At 38.5% G+C, this 12,234-nt stretch overlaps 1 protein-coding gene across 26 annotated transcripts in view; it reads left to right on the top strand.

Moving 5' to 3' along the window:
- VEPH1 (ventricular zone expressed PH domain containing 1) overlaps window positions 1–12,234 on the top strand; it is a 364,411-nt gene that overhangs the window by 269,879 nt on the left and 82,298 nt on the right. For 24 of the 26 annotated variants that reach the window (XM_084987457.1, XM_021069710.2, XM_084987461.1 and 21 more), the window contains one exon: window positions 11,228–11,364. In XM_084987457.1, the coding sequence (XP_084843583.1) occupies window positions 11,228–11,364 (137 nt within the window). Of the gene's footprint in view, window positions 1–11,227; window positions 11,859–12,234 lie in introns of all 26 variants that reach the window. The other 2 variants (XR_014822587.1, XR_014822588.1) reach the window with 2 other exon arrangements.

The raw sequence follows: 12,234 nt of genomic DNA, 5'->3' as shown, positions 1-12,234 counted from the left end.
TAGGAGGAACTAAAACATGACTTTCACTCTTTGTTTCTTGAGACACATGGGATGCATTTGTTCTTACATCCTCTAGAAAACAGCTCAGAGACAGCTAGGTTTTGGCACTTGCATCTCCTTCTGTGTGTGATCACTCTCTTAGTCACTAGATATTTAGATATTGAATGTGACTGTCCATAGGAGGTCTCCTTAAGTTATAAAAGAGAATGAAAGGATTTTTTAAAGATAAGCTTCAACCATCTCTCATTATTCCTCTTTAGAGGATTTCAAATATTTGTGCTATAAAAGGATACTATATATTATATCACATGGGATCAGAATGCTGGGTACCATAGAGATGGTTTCAGAATGCTCTCAGGATAAGAAAGGTTTCTGTCAGGAGATTTTCTTCAGACACTGGAAACTAATAACAGCAGTGTGACTTTCCTTTGCTGGACACCTTCAGTGTGGGCTAGATGGCTTTCCACTCCAGACGCCAACATGAAAATGGGCTAAATGACCTCTAAGTACCAAAGTCGTAGGACATAAATAGCCTTGTGAGTCCATTAATATGAAAACTTTCCATTTAATTTTAGTGCCAACCTTCACAGAACTTTAAGAGTGACAAAAGAAAACCCACTTTGGATTTATGCAGTGGCTAGATGTGTCTTATGATGCCTTCCCTCCTACCACAATGTGTGAGAATGTTGTCTTCCATGTTAAATGTGGTCGGAGTGCCCAGAACAGTGCAGAGCTTGGGTGGGATAACTTCACAGCTTCACAGGTATATACTGCTAGTGACTGCTGAATATGGATTGAGTATGAAAACTGATCCCCAGCCACCTGTTCAAAGATACTTTGAATTACTTAATGACAAAACAAATATACACTCATCAACTCCTGAAATCTTTTTCCTTTTCTCCTCTTCCCATCTCTTTGATCTGTGCCTCTCTGTTAAGTCTTCTCACACACTCATTCCCTCTCTGTCTCTCCCTTTTCCTCACACACATACACAAACACACACATGTGCATGCACACTGGCATACACAGACACACCACCACAACAGAGTAAACTCTCTTCTCTGTCCTTCCCATTCTCTGACCATACTTTGGTAGTGTACCCAGCACATTGCCATCCATCTCTCCTACTATACAATAAACAAAAGGAGGAAGATCCCCTGCATTATTCTTCTTTATATGCCCACCCATTCCTGGCACATAGTAGCATTTAACAAGTATTTGGCATATAGATGGATGTTGAGTAATTCATGGATCATGTAAAATGATAAGATGATGATGGAAGAATAGGATTTGCTTTGAAATGCAAGGTTAAAATTTAATTCTTGGAGTTTCCATCATGGCGCAGCAGAAATGAATCCAACTAGGAACCATGAGGTTGCGGGTTCAATCCCTGGCCTCTCTCAGTGGGTCAAGGATCCAGCATTGCTGTGAGCTGTGGTATAGGTCATAGACGCGGCTGGGATCTAGCGTTGCTGTGGCTCTGGTGTAGGCCAGCGGCTACAGCTCTGATTAGACCCCTAGCCTGGGAACCTCCATATGCCGCGGATGTAGCCCGAAAAAAAGACAAAAAGACAAGAAAATGAAAAAATAAAAAATAAAATTTAATTCTTTCTCAAAATTAAAAAAGGAAAACATGCACACTAAACTAAAACCTTGAAATAGCAACTTTTACAAAGTAAACTTTTACAAGAAGAAAATGTTGCCATGTACAAACTTTCAACACCATATGGATGCTCAATTTTAATATTTTACTGATGGAGTTCCCATCGTGGTGCAGCAGAAACGAATCCGACTAGGAACCATGAGGTTGTGGGTTTGATCCCTGGCCTCGCTCAGTGGGTTAAAGATCCGGTGTTGCTGTGAGCTGTGGTGTAGGTCGAAGATGCAGCTTGGATCTGGTATTGCTGTGGCTGTGGCATAGGCCAGCAGCTATAGCTCCAATCAGACCCCTAGCCTGGGAACCTACATATGCTGCGGGTGCGGCCCTAGAAAGACAAAAGACAAAAAATATATATACTTTACTGAAAGTTTTCAATACACATATACCCACAGAAGCTATAGTAAACTGCTAATAACCTGTGTGCCTCTATGAGAAGTAAGCTCAGTGTTTCATTCGTTATGTCACTTGCCTTTTAGCAGCATTCAATTCTGCTGGCCAGTTCCTCCTTCCTCAAACATTTCTCCCCTTAACTTCCTTGTGTCTCCCTCCTGCTCTAGACATTGCTTCTCAGCCTCTTTTCTGGGCCCACCTCCCTCTGTTCAGCTTTTTGTTGTCCAAGCACCTCCCTTCCCCTCTCTGTAATTCTCTTCCCAGTCAGCCTCCACTGGTTCTATGGCTTCAGTAACCACGTCCATGAAACATCCCAAATGTGTATCTGTAGCCCAGGCCCCTCCCCTGAACTCTTAATTGACTTCTTCCATCATCTGCTTGGTGCTCCAAAGGCACCTCAAACTCAGTTCATTTAAATTAAAACTCATAAATGTCCCACCCTTGCTCCTTAAAAAATACTTGAGTTTCTTCCAGCATTCCCCATTTCGGTAAATACAACATCACTCATTATAATGCACCAGCCAGAGATCCTCTGCCCTCTCCCCCACCCCTATCCAGCTGTCACCCAGGATTGTAGTTTTTACCTTCTCAGTTGGTCTCAACTCTGTCCACCTCTCTCCACTGCCCTAGAGCAAGCCACCATCACTTTGTACCTAAAATAATGGCAGTTAGGCTCCTGACTGAGTTACTGAGACCTTCTGATTTTCCTCCCACACATAGCCAGAATGACCTCTTCAAGACACAAATCTGATGGGACCACCCCCTGCCAAAAAAAAAAAAAAAAAAAAAAAAAAAAAAAAAAACAAACCCATACAATGGCTTCCCACACCTCTTAGCTTAAAGACCAAACTCTACATCATGCGCCTGACAGCCTCACACGCAGGGGTCTGTCCCAGCCTCGCTAGCCCCACCTGTTCCCCATGCTGCCAGCTCCTTTCCATTCTAGCCAGAAGGACCTCCTTTCAGTTTTTTGTACTCACCACGATTCTTCCTGCCACCAGTCTTTTGTATCTGCTGTTTCTTTCTCCCCTCATCGCCTAGATAATGTAGATCATAGCCTTCTCATTACAACTCAGATTCACTGCCACAGGGAAGCTTTTTGTAACCTTCTGACTCATAATGCTAAGATCCTCAAAACACTTCAAACTTCTCTTTATAATGCTTGTCACATCTTCTGTCTTGGTTTTTGTTATTGTTTTGTTTGTTTGGCTTTTGCCTGTGATTATTTGATTAATGTCTGTTTCCTCCAGAAAACAAGTTCTATGCAGGGAGCTCCCCTCATCTGTCTGTCTTCAGCCGCTAGTGTACAATATATACTCAGTAGTTATCAAATAAATAAGTGAACAACCAATTTTGTATCTTCTCAGAAAAATTTTAGTAAAAATTTTTGTAGTGACAAAAAAACAACTTAATGAATTCACAGTGATTCATTTAAGAGAAAAAGGGTATTCATATGACAAATTTGCAGTGTACTTTTTATGCCCAAAGTATTCTTTGTATAAATAGTATTTTCTTAAGTAAGTTCTCAAAAGTACCTTGAAAGATCATTTTGTTTGACAGAGAGTGAGGTGTGTGTGTGTGTGTGTGTGTCCACAGCAGCAATATAGACACACTTAGAATGCTCCTAAAAACCAAGAATTTCCATGCAGATGGGACAGTGGCCAATATGTGTTCAACTTGTCCAGCCCAAGCAGTGTTCCTTCTTATCAATCAGACCTGGTACAAGTATTTCAGATCATTTTCGCCCCATGCAAGGAAATCTATGCTATGTTCAGGCTGTGTGGGAAAGCTGTGAACTTTCAAAACTGTCTAAAATCAGATGGTCAGATGTTGCCAGTAATACCTGTCCATGGGATCATATTAATGAGACGACAGTGTGGAACCAACACGGGAAATGTGTGTGGAACCCTTTGTTATTCAAAAGGCAATTCTAAGATCGAGCAATTCTCTATTCACTTCCACCACCCCTGATCTTTTCCTGTTGGCCCCTATCAGTCATTACTGGGCAAAGTCTGGCCCAATCCTCTTTGATAGCTTCCCATAAAGGAACAAAGATGACCATACTTAACTGCTCAGCACTACTGAACAGGTTACCTTCTATGCAAGTGGCCCTAGAATATTTGTTTCACTGATGAAATAATAAATAAGCCAAATCCCACAAACATTGATTCTGAGCATCTTTTTCTGCAACTCTATTAACTTAAACCAAGGACATGCATATGATCTTATACTGCTGTCCTATTCTTTAATTTGATGGAAAGGTCGTAACAATTTTCTTCCCACTGTTGGTTTTGCAATTTTACTATTTGGGGTATTATGTGACTTGGCATTCTTACCTACCCTGAGGCTACTGACATTTCCCAGAAGTCCTTGAGCTACATTAGAATCATCTGGGCTTGTTATAAATGCAGGGTCCCTCACCCTACCCCAACATTATGATTCAGTAGTTTTGGGGTGGTGCCTTGGAGTGTGCATTTTAATAAGCCAGTAGGTAATTCTGATATAGGTGGCCCTCAGAACACAGTTTGGGAAACATTGCTCTACAAGCTTATAAAATAGTGGTTCTGAGGCTTTTTTTAGATCAATATTTCAGCAATTAATTTCAGAAGCCTAGAAGGCAGACTATGTTCTGATGAGTATGGAATTACTGAGAAAGGTAGCCATTTGATCACATGTGAAGGGACCCTCAAAGGGCTGCTGTCAAATTGAGTTTGTCTGTCCTTTTTTGGACCACACACGTTTCATAGAATGTTACAAAATTGATGCTGGATTATGCTTCCTTGTTTATTCACTATTGGTAAGGAAATAGAGCCCTCTAAAATGCTGCCTGAATATTCATATGAAACATATCATTTGTTTCCATTCTTAGTGATTTCAGAAACCACAGACGCTCAGTCTACTAAATGTGGCTCCATGACCTCTTCATTTAATGTTTCTGTCCCTCTTTAAGCATATCCTCTGTAATCAGAGTTGGCTTTATTAGAACTGGCACACACACAAGAAAAATCAGTAAAACCATAGAGGGGAATTTAAGTAAATTTTAAACTTTCCATACATACAAAGAAATTTCCCACAGACTCTACAGGAATTGTAATTCCCAGAGGTAGTCATTTCAAGGGAAATTTTTTAAGGTATACTTTTTGTCAGTTTTTATTTAAAACTAAGTATTTAAGATTTACATTTTTCTTGTTGAATGTGCCTTCTTTTTTTATTTTTTAATTTTATTTATTTATTTATTTGTCTTTTTAGGTCTGCACCCACAACCTGTGGAAGTTAGGCTAGGGGTCGAATAGGAGCTATAACTGCTGGCCTGCACCACAGCCACAGTAACGCAGGATCTGAGCTGTGCCTGCAACCAGATCCTTAACCCAGAGATTGAACCCGCATCCTCATGAATCCTAGTTGGGTTCGTTAACCACTGAGCCATGAAAGGAACTCCCTGCCTTCTTTCTTTAAAGAAGCCATAATCTCTTACTATGTTGATTTATGCTGTACAGAAAAATGATTCAGTTACACATGTATATATATATACATTCTGGGTTTTTTGGGGGTTTTTTTGTTTGTTTGTTTGTTTGTTTTGTCTTTTTAGAGCCACAACCATGGCATATGCAAGTTTCCAGGCAAGGGGTCAAATAGGAGCTGTAGTTGCCAGCCTACACCACAGCCATGGCAACATGGGGTCCAAGCTACATCTGTGACCTACACCACAGCTCACAGAAAAGCTGGATCCTTAACCCACTGATCAAGGCCAGGGATCAAACCCGCATCCTCATGGATACTAGTCAGGTTTGTTACCACTGTGCCACCATGGGAACTCCCTATACATTCTATTTTTTATAATCTTTTCCATTATGGCTTATCACTATACATCAGGACATTGTTGTGATCCATTCCATATATAATAGCATACACCTTCTAATGCCAGACTCCCAGTCCTTCCCTCCCCCACTTCCTCTCCGCCTTGTCAACCACAAGACTGTTTTCTATGTCTCTGAGTCGGTTCTGTTTCATAGATAGGTTCATTTATGTTATATTTTAGATTCTACATATAAGTGATATCATATGATATTTGTCTTTGACTTATTCACTTAGTTTGATAATCTCTAGTTTTAGCCATGTTGCTACAAATGACATTACTTCATTCTTTTATGGCTGAGTAATATTCCATTGCATGTATGTACTGTATTTTCTTTATCCATTTATGTCATTAAACATTTGGGTTGTTTCCCTGTCTCAGCTATTGTGAATAGTGTTTCTATGAACATAGAGGTGCATGTATCTTTTTGAATTATAGTTTTATCTGGATATATGCCTGGGAGTAGGATTGCTGTATTGTATGGCAGCTCTATTTTTGGTTTTTTGAGGAACTTCCATACTATTTTCCATAGTAGCTGCACCAAGGTGTCTCATCAGCACAGTAGGTAGTGCATCAGTCTTGTAGTAGCTGCACCAAATTACATTCCTGTCAACAGTGTAGGTTCCCTATCCTCCACACCCTCTCCAGCATTTGTTGTTTGTATACATATAAAAACATTTTTTAATTATTTTCTTTAAACTATAGTTTATTTACAATGTTGTGTCAATTTCTGCTGTACAGCAAAGTGACCCAGTCACACATATATATACATTCCCTTTCTTATATTATCTTCCATTATGGTCTATCTCAAGAGACTGGATATAGTTCCCTGTGCTATACAGTAGAATCTCACTATGTAGACTTTTTAATGATGGTCATTCTGACCGTCGTAAAGTGGTACCTCATTGTACCACTAATAATTAGCATTTCTCTAATAGTTAGCAATGATGAGCATCTTTTCATGTGCCTGTTGGCCATCTATATGTCTTCTTTAGAGAAATGTATATTTAGTTCTTCTGCCATTTTTTGATTGGATTGTTTGTTTTGTTGTTGCTGTTGAGTTATAAGAGCTGTTTGTATATTTTGGAGATTAAGCTCATTTACAAATATTTTCTTCCAGTCTGTAGGTTGTATTTTCATTTTGATTATGGTTTCCTTTCCTGTGCAAAAGCTTGTAAGTTTGATTTGTTTATTTTTTATTTCTATTGCCTTGAGAGATTGACCTGAGAAAACATTGAGACAATTTATGTTAGAGAATGTCTTGCCTATGTTCTCTTCTAGGAATTTTATGATGTCCTGTCTTATATTTAAGTCTTTAAGCCATTTTGAGTTTATTTTTGTGTATGATATGAGGGTGTGTTCTAACTTCCTTGATTTACGTGAATGCAGCTGTCTAACTTTCCCACCACCACTTGCTGAAGAAACTGTCATTTTCCCATTTGATATTCTTTTGCCTCCTTTGTAAAAGATTAATTAACCATAGGTTTGTGGGTTTATTTCTTGGCTCTCTACTCTGTTTCTTTGATCCATATGTCTGTTTGTGTGCCAATACCATGCCATTTTGATTACTGTGGCTTTGTAGTATTGTCTGAAGTCTGGGAAGGTTATGCCTACTGCTTGTTCTCTTTCCTCAGGATTCAGAATATACCTTCTTTAGAAGGTGTTTGTCTTTAACAATCAGGAAAAAATATCTAAGAATTCAAATACCACAAATTAAATTCATGGAGTTCCTTCTGTGATGAAGCAGATTAAGGATCCAGCATTGTCTCTGGACAGTGCAGGTTCAATCCCTGGCCCAGTGAAGTGGATTAATGATACAGTATAGGTTGCATCTGCAGCTAGAATTTGACCCCTAGCCCCAGAACTCCATATGCCTCAAGTACAGGAAAAAAAAAAATTAGATTCACAATAGTCTTAATCATTTGTGCTCAATGCAACACTTTCAAGACAAAATTTGCATAAGAGAAAAAGCACACAGTATAAGGAACTTCTACATGTGGATAGAAGTCAGTACAATGTGAATAATAGTCAGTAAGGGATGAGGTATCACCATCTACAAGATGATAAATTCAAGCTCCCTCTGAGCTGGACTTTGTAACCTCCTCAGATCCAAACACAGTGCCTTACAGCTTATCTGTGCCCAAAAGTATGTGTGAGATGACTAGATATGGTTGATAGATGAACAGAGTAATATTCGTCATTGCTTTAGGTGTCTGATATTATTTCATTCTTATTCACCAAATTCATGTTGAATATGACTTAACACCTTTAAATTTCATCTTTTATCAGCATAAATATTTTCAACTCTTGGTGCACAAAAGGAATACAATTAGTGTATAAACATTTGTGTTAGCATTCTACAATGTTTTAAATTTGATAAACATGGTGATAATTTAGGTTCCATTTGCACTAGAGAATTCAGTTTAATGGTCCATGGTTTTTTTCAGCAACTGATCATTTTAAAAAGGAACCAGTTCAGGTTGATAGAGAATGTCTTAGTCAAATTGTTGTGCTTTGAATGAAACAATGTGTTAGCTGGCAAGTGAGAAAATATTTAAATGTCCTGTATGCATTACATGTAAACAACATAGTTTTAAGCACATAATCATTCCCGCATAGTCTCATTCCAAGTGTTATTTTTCAAGTGAAATATGATTATCCTTAGAAAGAATTAACTCCCTGTTTTGACCGTGAAGAGACTGCAATACCATATGAGCATTATTGCTTACAAGGATGTGTTAGGGCAATAGACCTATGAAAAGGACACATGGCAGGCACGAGCTAGACAGAATTAAAAGAAAAAAAAAATTAGGACATGAGATAGGCACTGGGGAAAAAATTTTCTTTCTTATTTTGCCTTTTGAAACTATTTTTAAATTAGTCCTACAGCTACAAATAGCCTGGCTTTTATGAATTATCTGAAGCTGACTCTGATGCCTATGTTAGGACCCTAACATACAGCTAGTTTAAAGTGCTGCTAACATTTCCTTCCTAAAAATTCTTCCCATAGACTCTGCCCCTGAGATCCATTTTCACTGGGCTACAATGAAAGATCTTTGGTTAGCAGTATTTCTTCATCATCCTTAATCCTTTCTTCTTGAGTAAGCCTATCATTTTCTCTGGAGTCTCTCACAGTTGCTAAGCACAAGTGGGTCTGTGGCTATGATATCACAGCCACTTTCCTGCCTCAAACAGTTCCTTCAACTGATTTGCCAAGTGTGACTTTTGTCGCATTCACTTCAAGTGAAACATCCGGACCTCCCTTGAGATTTGCATCTACATTAAGGAGAAGTACTTGTAGCTAATCCCCTATGTCAAATCCTCAAGGATACATGTGCTCAAACATTGCTTAAATCAATGGTGATTTCAGATCAGCTTAGATATCATGACTATTTCAACTATTTCTTTAAGTAAACATGGGAGACTAAGACTGGAAAAGTGACTTGCTATTAAATGACATCGTATTATGTTAAATCATCTTACCATTAAAACCATGGTAAGAAAGCAATGTGGTTATAAACAGTGAAGTAAATTCCTTAATAAAAGTAAATGTAGGGGAAATAGTTCTCACTACTTATTTGGTATCCTCACATTAAATTCTTTATTTTAATTCTTAAAAAAAATTATCTCAGGAGTTCCCTTCATGGCTCAGTGGTTTGAATCCGACTAGGAACCATGAGGTTGCGGGTTCGATCCCTGGCCTTGCTCAGTGTGTTAAGGATCCGGCATTGCCGTGAGCTGTGGTGTAGGACGCAGACGCGGCTCGGATCCCGAGTTGCTATGTCTCTGGCATAGGCTGGGTGGCTACAGGTCTGATCGGACCCCTACCCTGGGAACCTCCATATGCCACAGGAGTGGCCCAAGAAATGGCAAAAAAAGACCAAAAAAAAAAATTATCTCAGAAAAGAAAAAAAAAAGTAGGTAGATAGGAGCTATTATTTTTCCCTCTTTGCTGATCAGAAAAATGGTAGTTAAGGAGTTCATGTTTTGGCTCAGGAGGTTAAGGACCTGACATTGTCTCTATGAGGATGCAGGTTTGATCCCTGGCCAGTGGGTTAAGAATCTGGTATTGATGTAAGCTGTGGTGTAAGTTGGAGATGCAGCTTGGATCCAGCATTGCTGTAGCTGTGGCATAGACTGGCAGCTGCAGCTCTGATTCAACCCCTAACACAGGTACTTTCATGTGCTGCTGGTGGACAAATTTCACAGTGATGGAACAAATTTCACTTCTTTCAAGGTGCTTATGAGAACTGAACATAAATGTATATAAGTAACTATTGTCATACTCCCCAGAAGTCAGATGTTTTACAGGTTAATTTGAATAGTGAAAATTATGTAACTTGTAAAAAAAGTGAAATTCTTCAGTTCAACATCTAAACTTCTGACATCATAACAGATCTTCTAAATCTATGGTTATGTGTAATCATAAACACTCTACTTCAATGTAAAATGAATCCATTCATTCAACAAAAATTTATAGGCTCTATCCTGCATTACGTATCTGATGTAACAATAGTAAACGAAGCAAAGACCCTTCCTTCATGGAACTATCTATTGAATGGAAAAGAAAGGCATTAATCAGGTAAATACCAATAGTCATCTGCAAATGATGTGACCCTATAAAAAAGAAACATGCCAAATACTTTGAGTACATATAGCAGACAAAGTCACTCAGTTCTGAGTTTGGGAAAGGTCTCCCAGAGGAAGTAATGTTTGAGTTGACACATGTAATGATTAGTTTTTAACTAGAGGAAGATTTGAATATGAAGAGTGGAGATAGAGTGCGTGTGTTCCAGAGAGAGGAAAAATCATGTGTGTTCCAGAGAGAGGAAAAATCATGTTCAAAGAGTTAGGTAAGTTTGCCTTTGCAGCTGTTAAGGATTCAGGAAAACATATATTTTGGAGCACTACATTAACTTTTGCTGCCAAATAGCTAAATATATTTGGTTTGTGATTACTTATAAAGCTATATTTCTAAGCAGTTCACGTGAACAGAATACCCTGAAACAAAGTAGTTAGGAAGTACAGAAAGCTGAATATCTGGATGGACCTTAAAAAACTGCTAACCAAATGCTCTTTTCGTGAATTATTGTCCTTTTGCAAATCTCTGTGAGGGCTTTCAACACTTTCCCATTATCATATCCAAATCGTGCATTCTTTTTAGGGACAAAGGGATAAAGGTTAACCAAATTCATAATTTATTAGCCCATTTTCCAAATATACTCACTGGGTTCTAGTTCACTGTACAGTTCTGACTTTTGATCACTTGCCAAATAAATAATGGAAAATAAATGGCTTGATTATTCTGTTACCTTCAACAGTTGTAAATCAAGATGGCCAGCCTCTCATTGAAGGAAAACTTAAAGAGAAGCAAGTCAGATGGAAGTTCATCAAAAGATGGAAAACCCGTTATTTTACACTGGCTGGAAATCAACTTCTGTTTCAAAAAGGAAAGTCTGTAAGTCCCTCTGCAATTTTTGCACTTGCATTTTTAAAGTCTTGATCTCTGACAACCAGCTAGGCATTTTTGTCCTGAGTTAAAATGCCAAAAATTTTTTCCTTCTCTGTTTTACAATTATACAGTGTCATTTTATTACATATGCCCCTTTGACTATCTATTCTTTGCATTCCTACATTAGTTGCTTAACTGTCCCTCTTCAGTTTATTATGGGAGGTTTTTATGGTTTACTTAAATTTTAGATGAAGATCTACCCAGGGAGGGATCTCAATTTGAACACTGTGCCTTTTGTTTCCTTATGGGTCACCTACATAAAGGTGTGGTTTATAATATTGATTATGACTTCTTTTATAGCTAATGAATAGAACAGGATTCTGAAAGAATTAATAAACATTTATTTAATATAATTTTCAGGGAGTTCCCATTGTGACTCAGTGGCTTAAGAATCCGACTAGTATCTATGAGGATGCGGGTTCAATCCCTGGCCTTGCTCAGTGGGTTAAGGATCAGCCTTACCATGAGCTGTGGTGTAGGTCGCAGACACAGCTTAGATCTGGCATTGCTGAGGCTGTGGTGTAGTCTGGCAGCTGCAGCTCTGAATGGACCCCTAGCCTTGGAACTTCCATATGCCACAGGTGCAGACCTTTTCAATCTGAAGTAGGACGCTTAGTAAATATCTGTATTCTGAACTTTCAGTGGAAAATTTATGAAATAGTATTCTACTGCAATCAATAATGCAAAGTTATCCCTTTCTTTTCAAATCGGTTATTTATTTATTATTAAACTACTCCTTCAAGATTAGGAAATGTGAAATCTTGGCCTGCTTCTTGGCCATTTTGAGATATAACAATAATAACTTAGCAGTGCTTA

The sequence above is a fragment of the Sus scrofa genome, chromosome 13 (genome assembly GCF_054392235.1).
Source record: "Sus scrofa isolate SSC_HxYL_T2T_F1_AM1 chromosome 13, Sscrofa_HxYL_maternal_Yorkshire_Landrace_v2.0, whole genome shotgun sequence".
In the NCBI taxonomy this organism is placed as follows: Eukaryota; Metazoa; Chordata; class Mammalia; order Artiodactyla; family Suidae; genus Sus; species Sus scrofa.
Note: the sequence above shows the minus strand (reverse complement) of the source record. Positions and strands in the feature narration are given on the sequence as shown.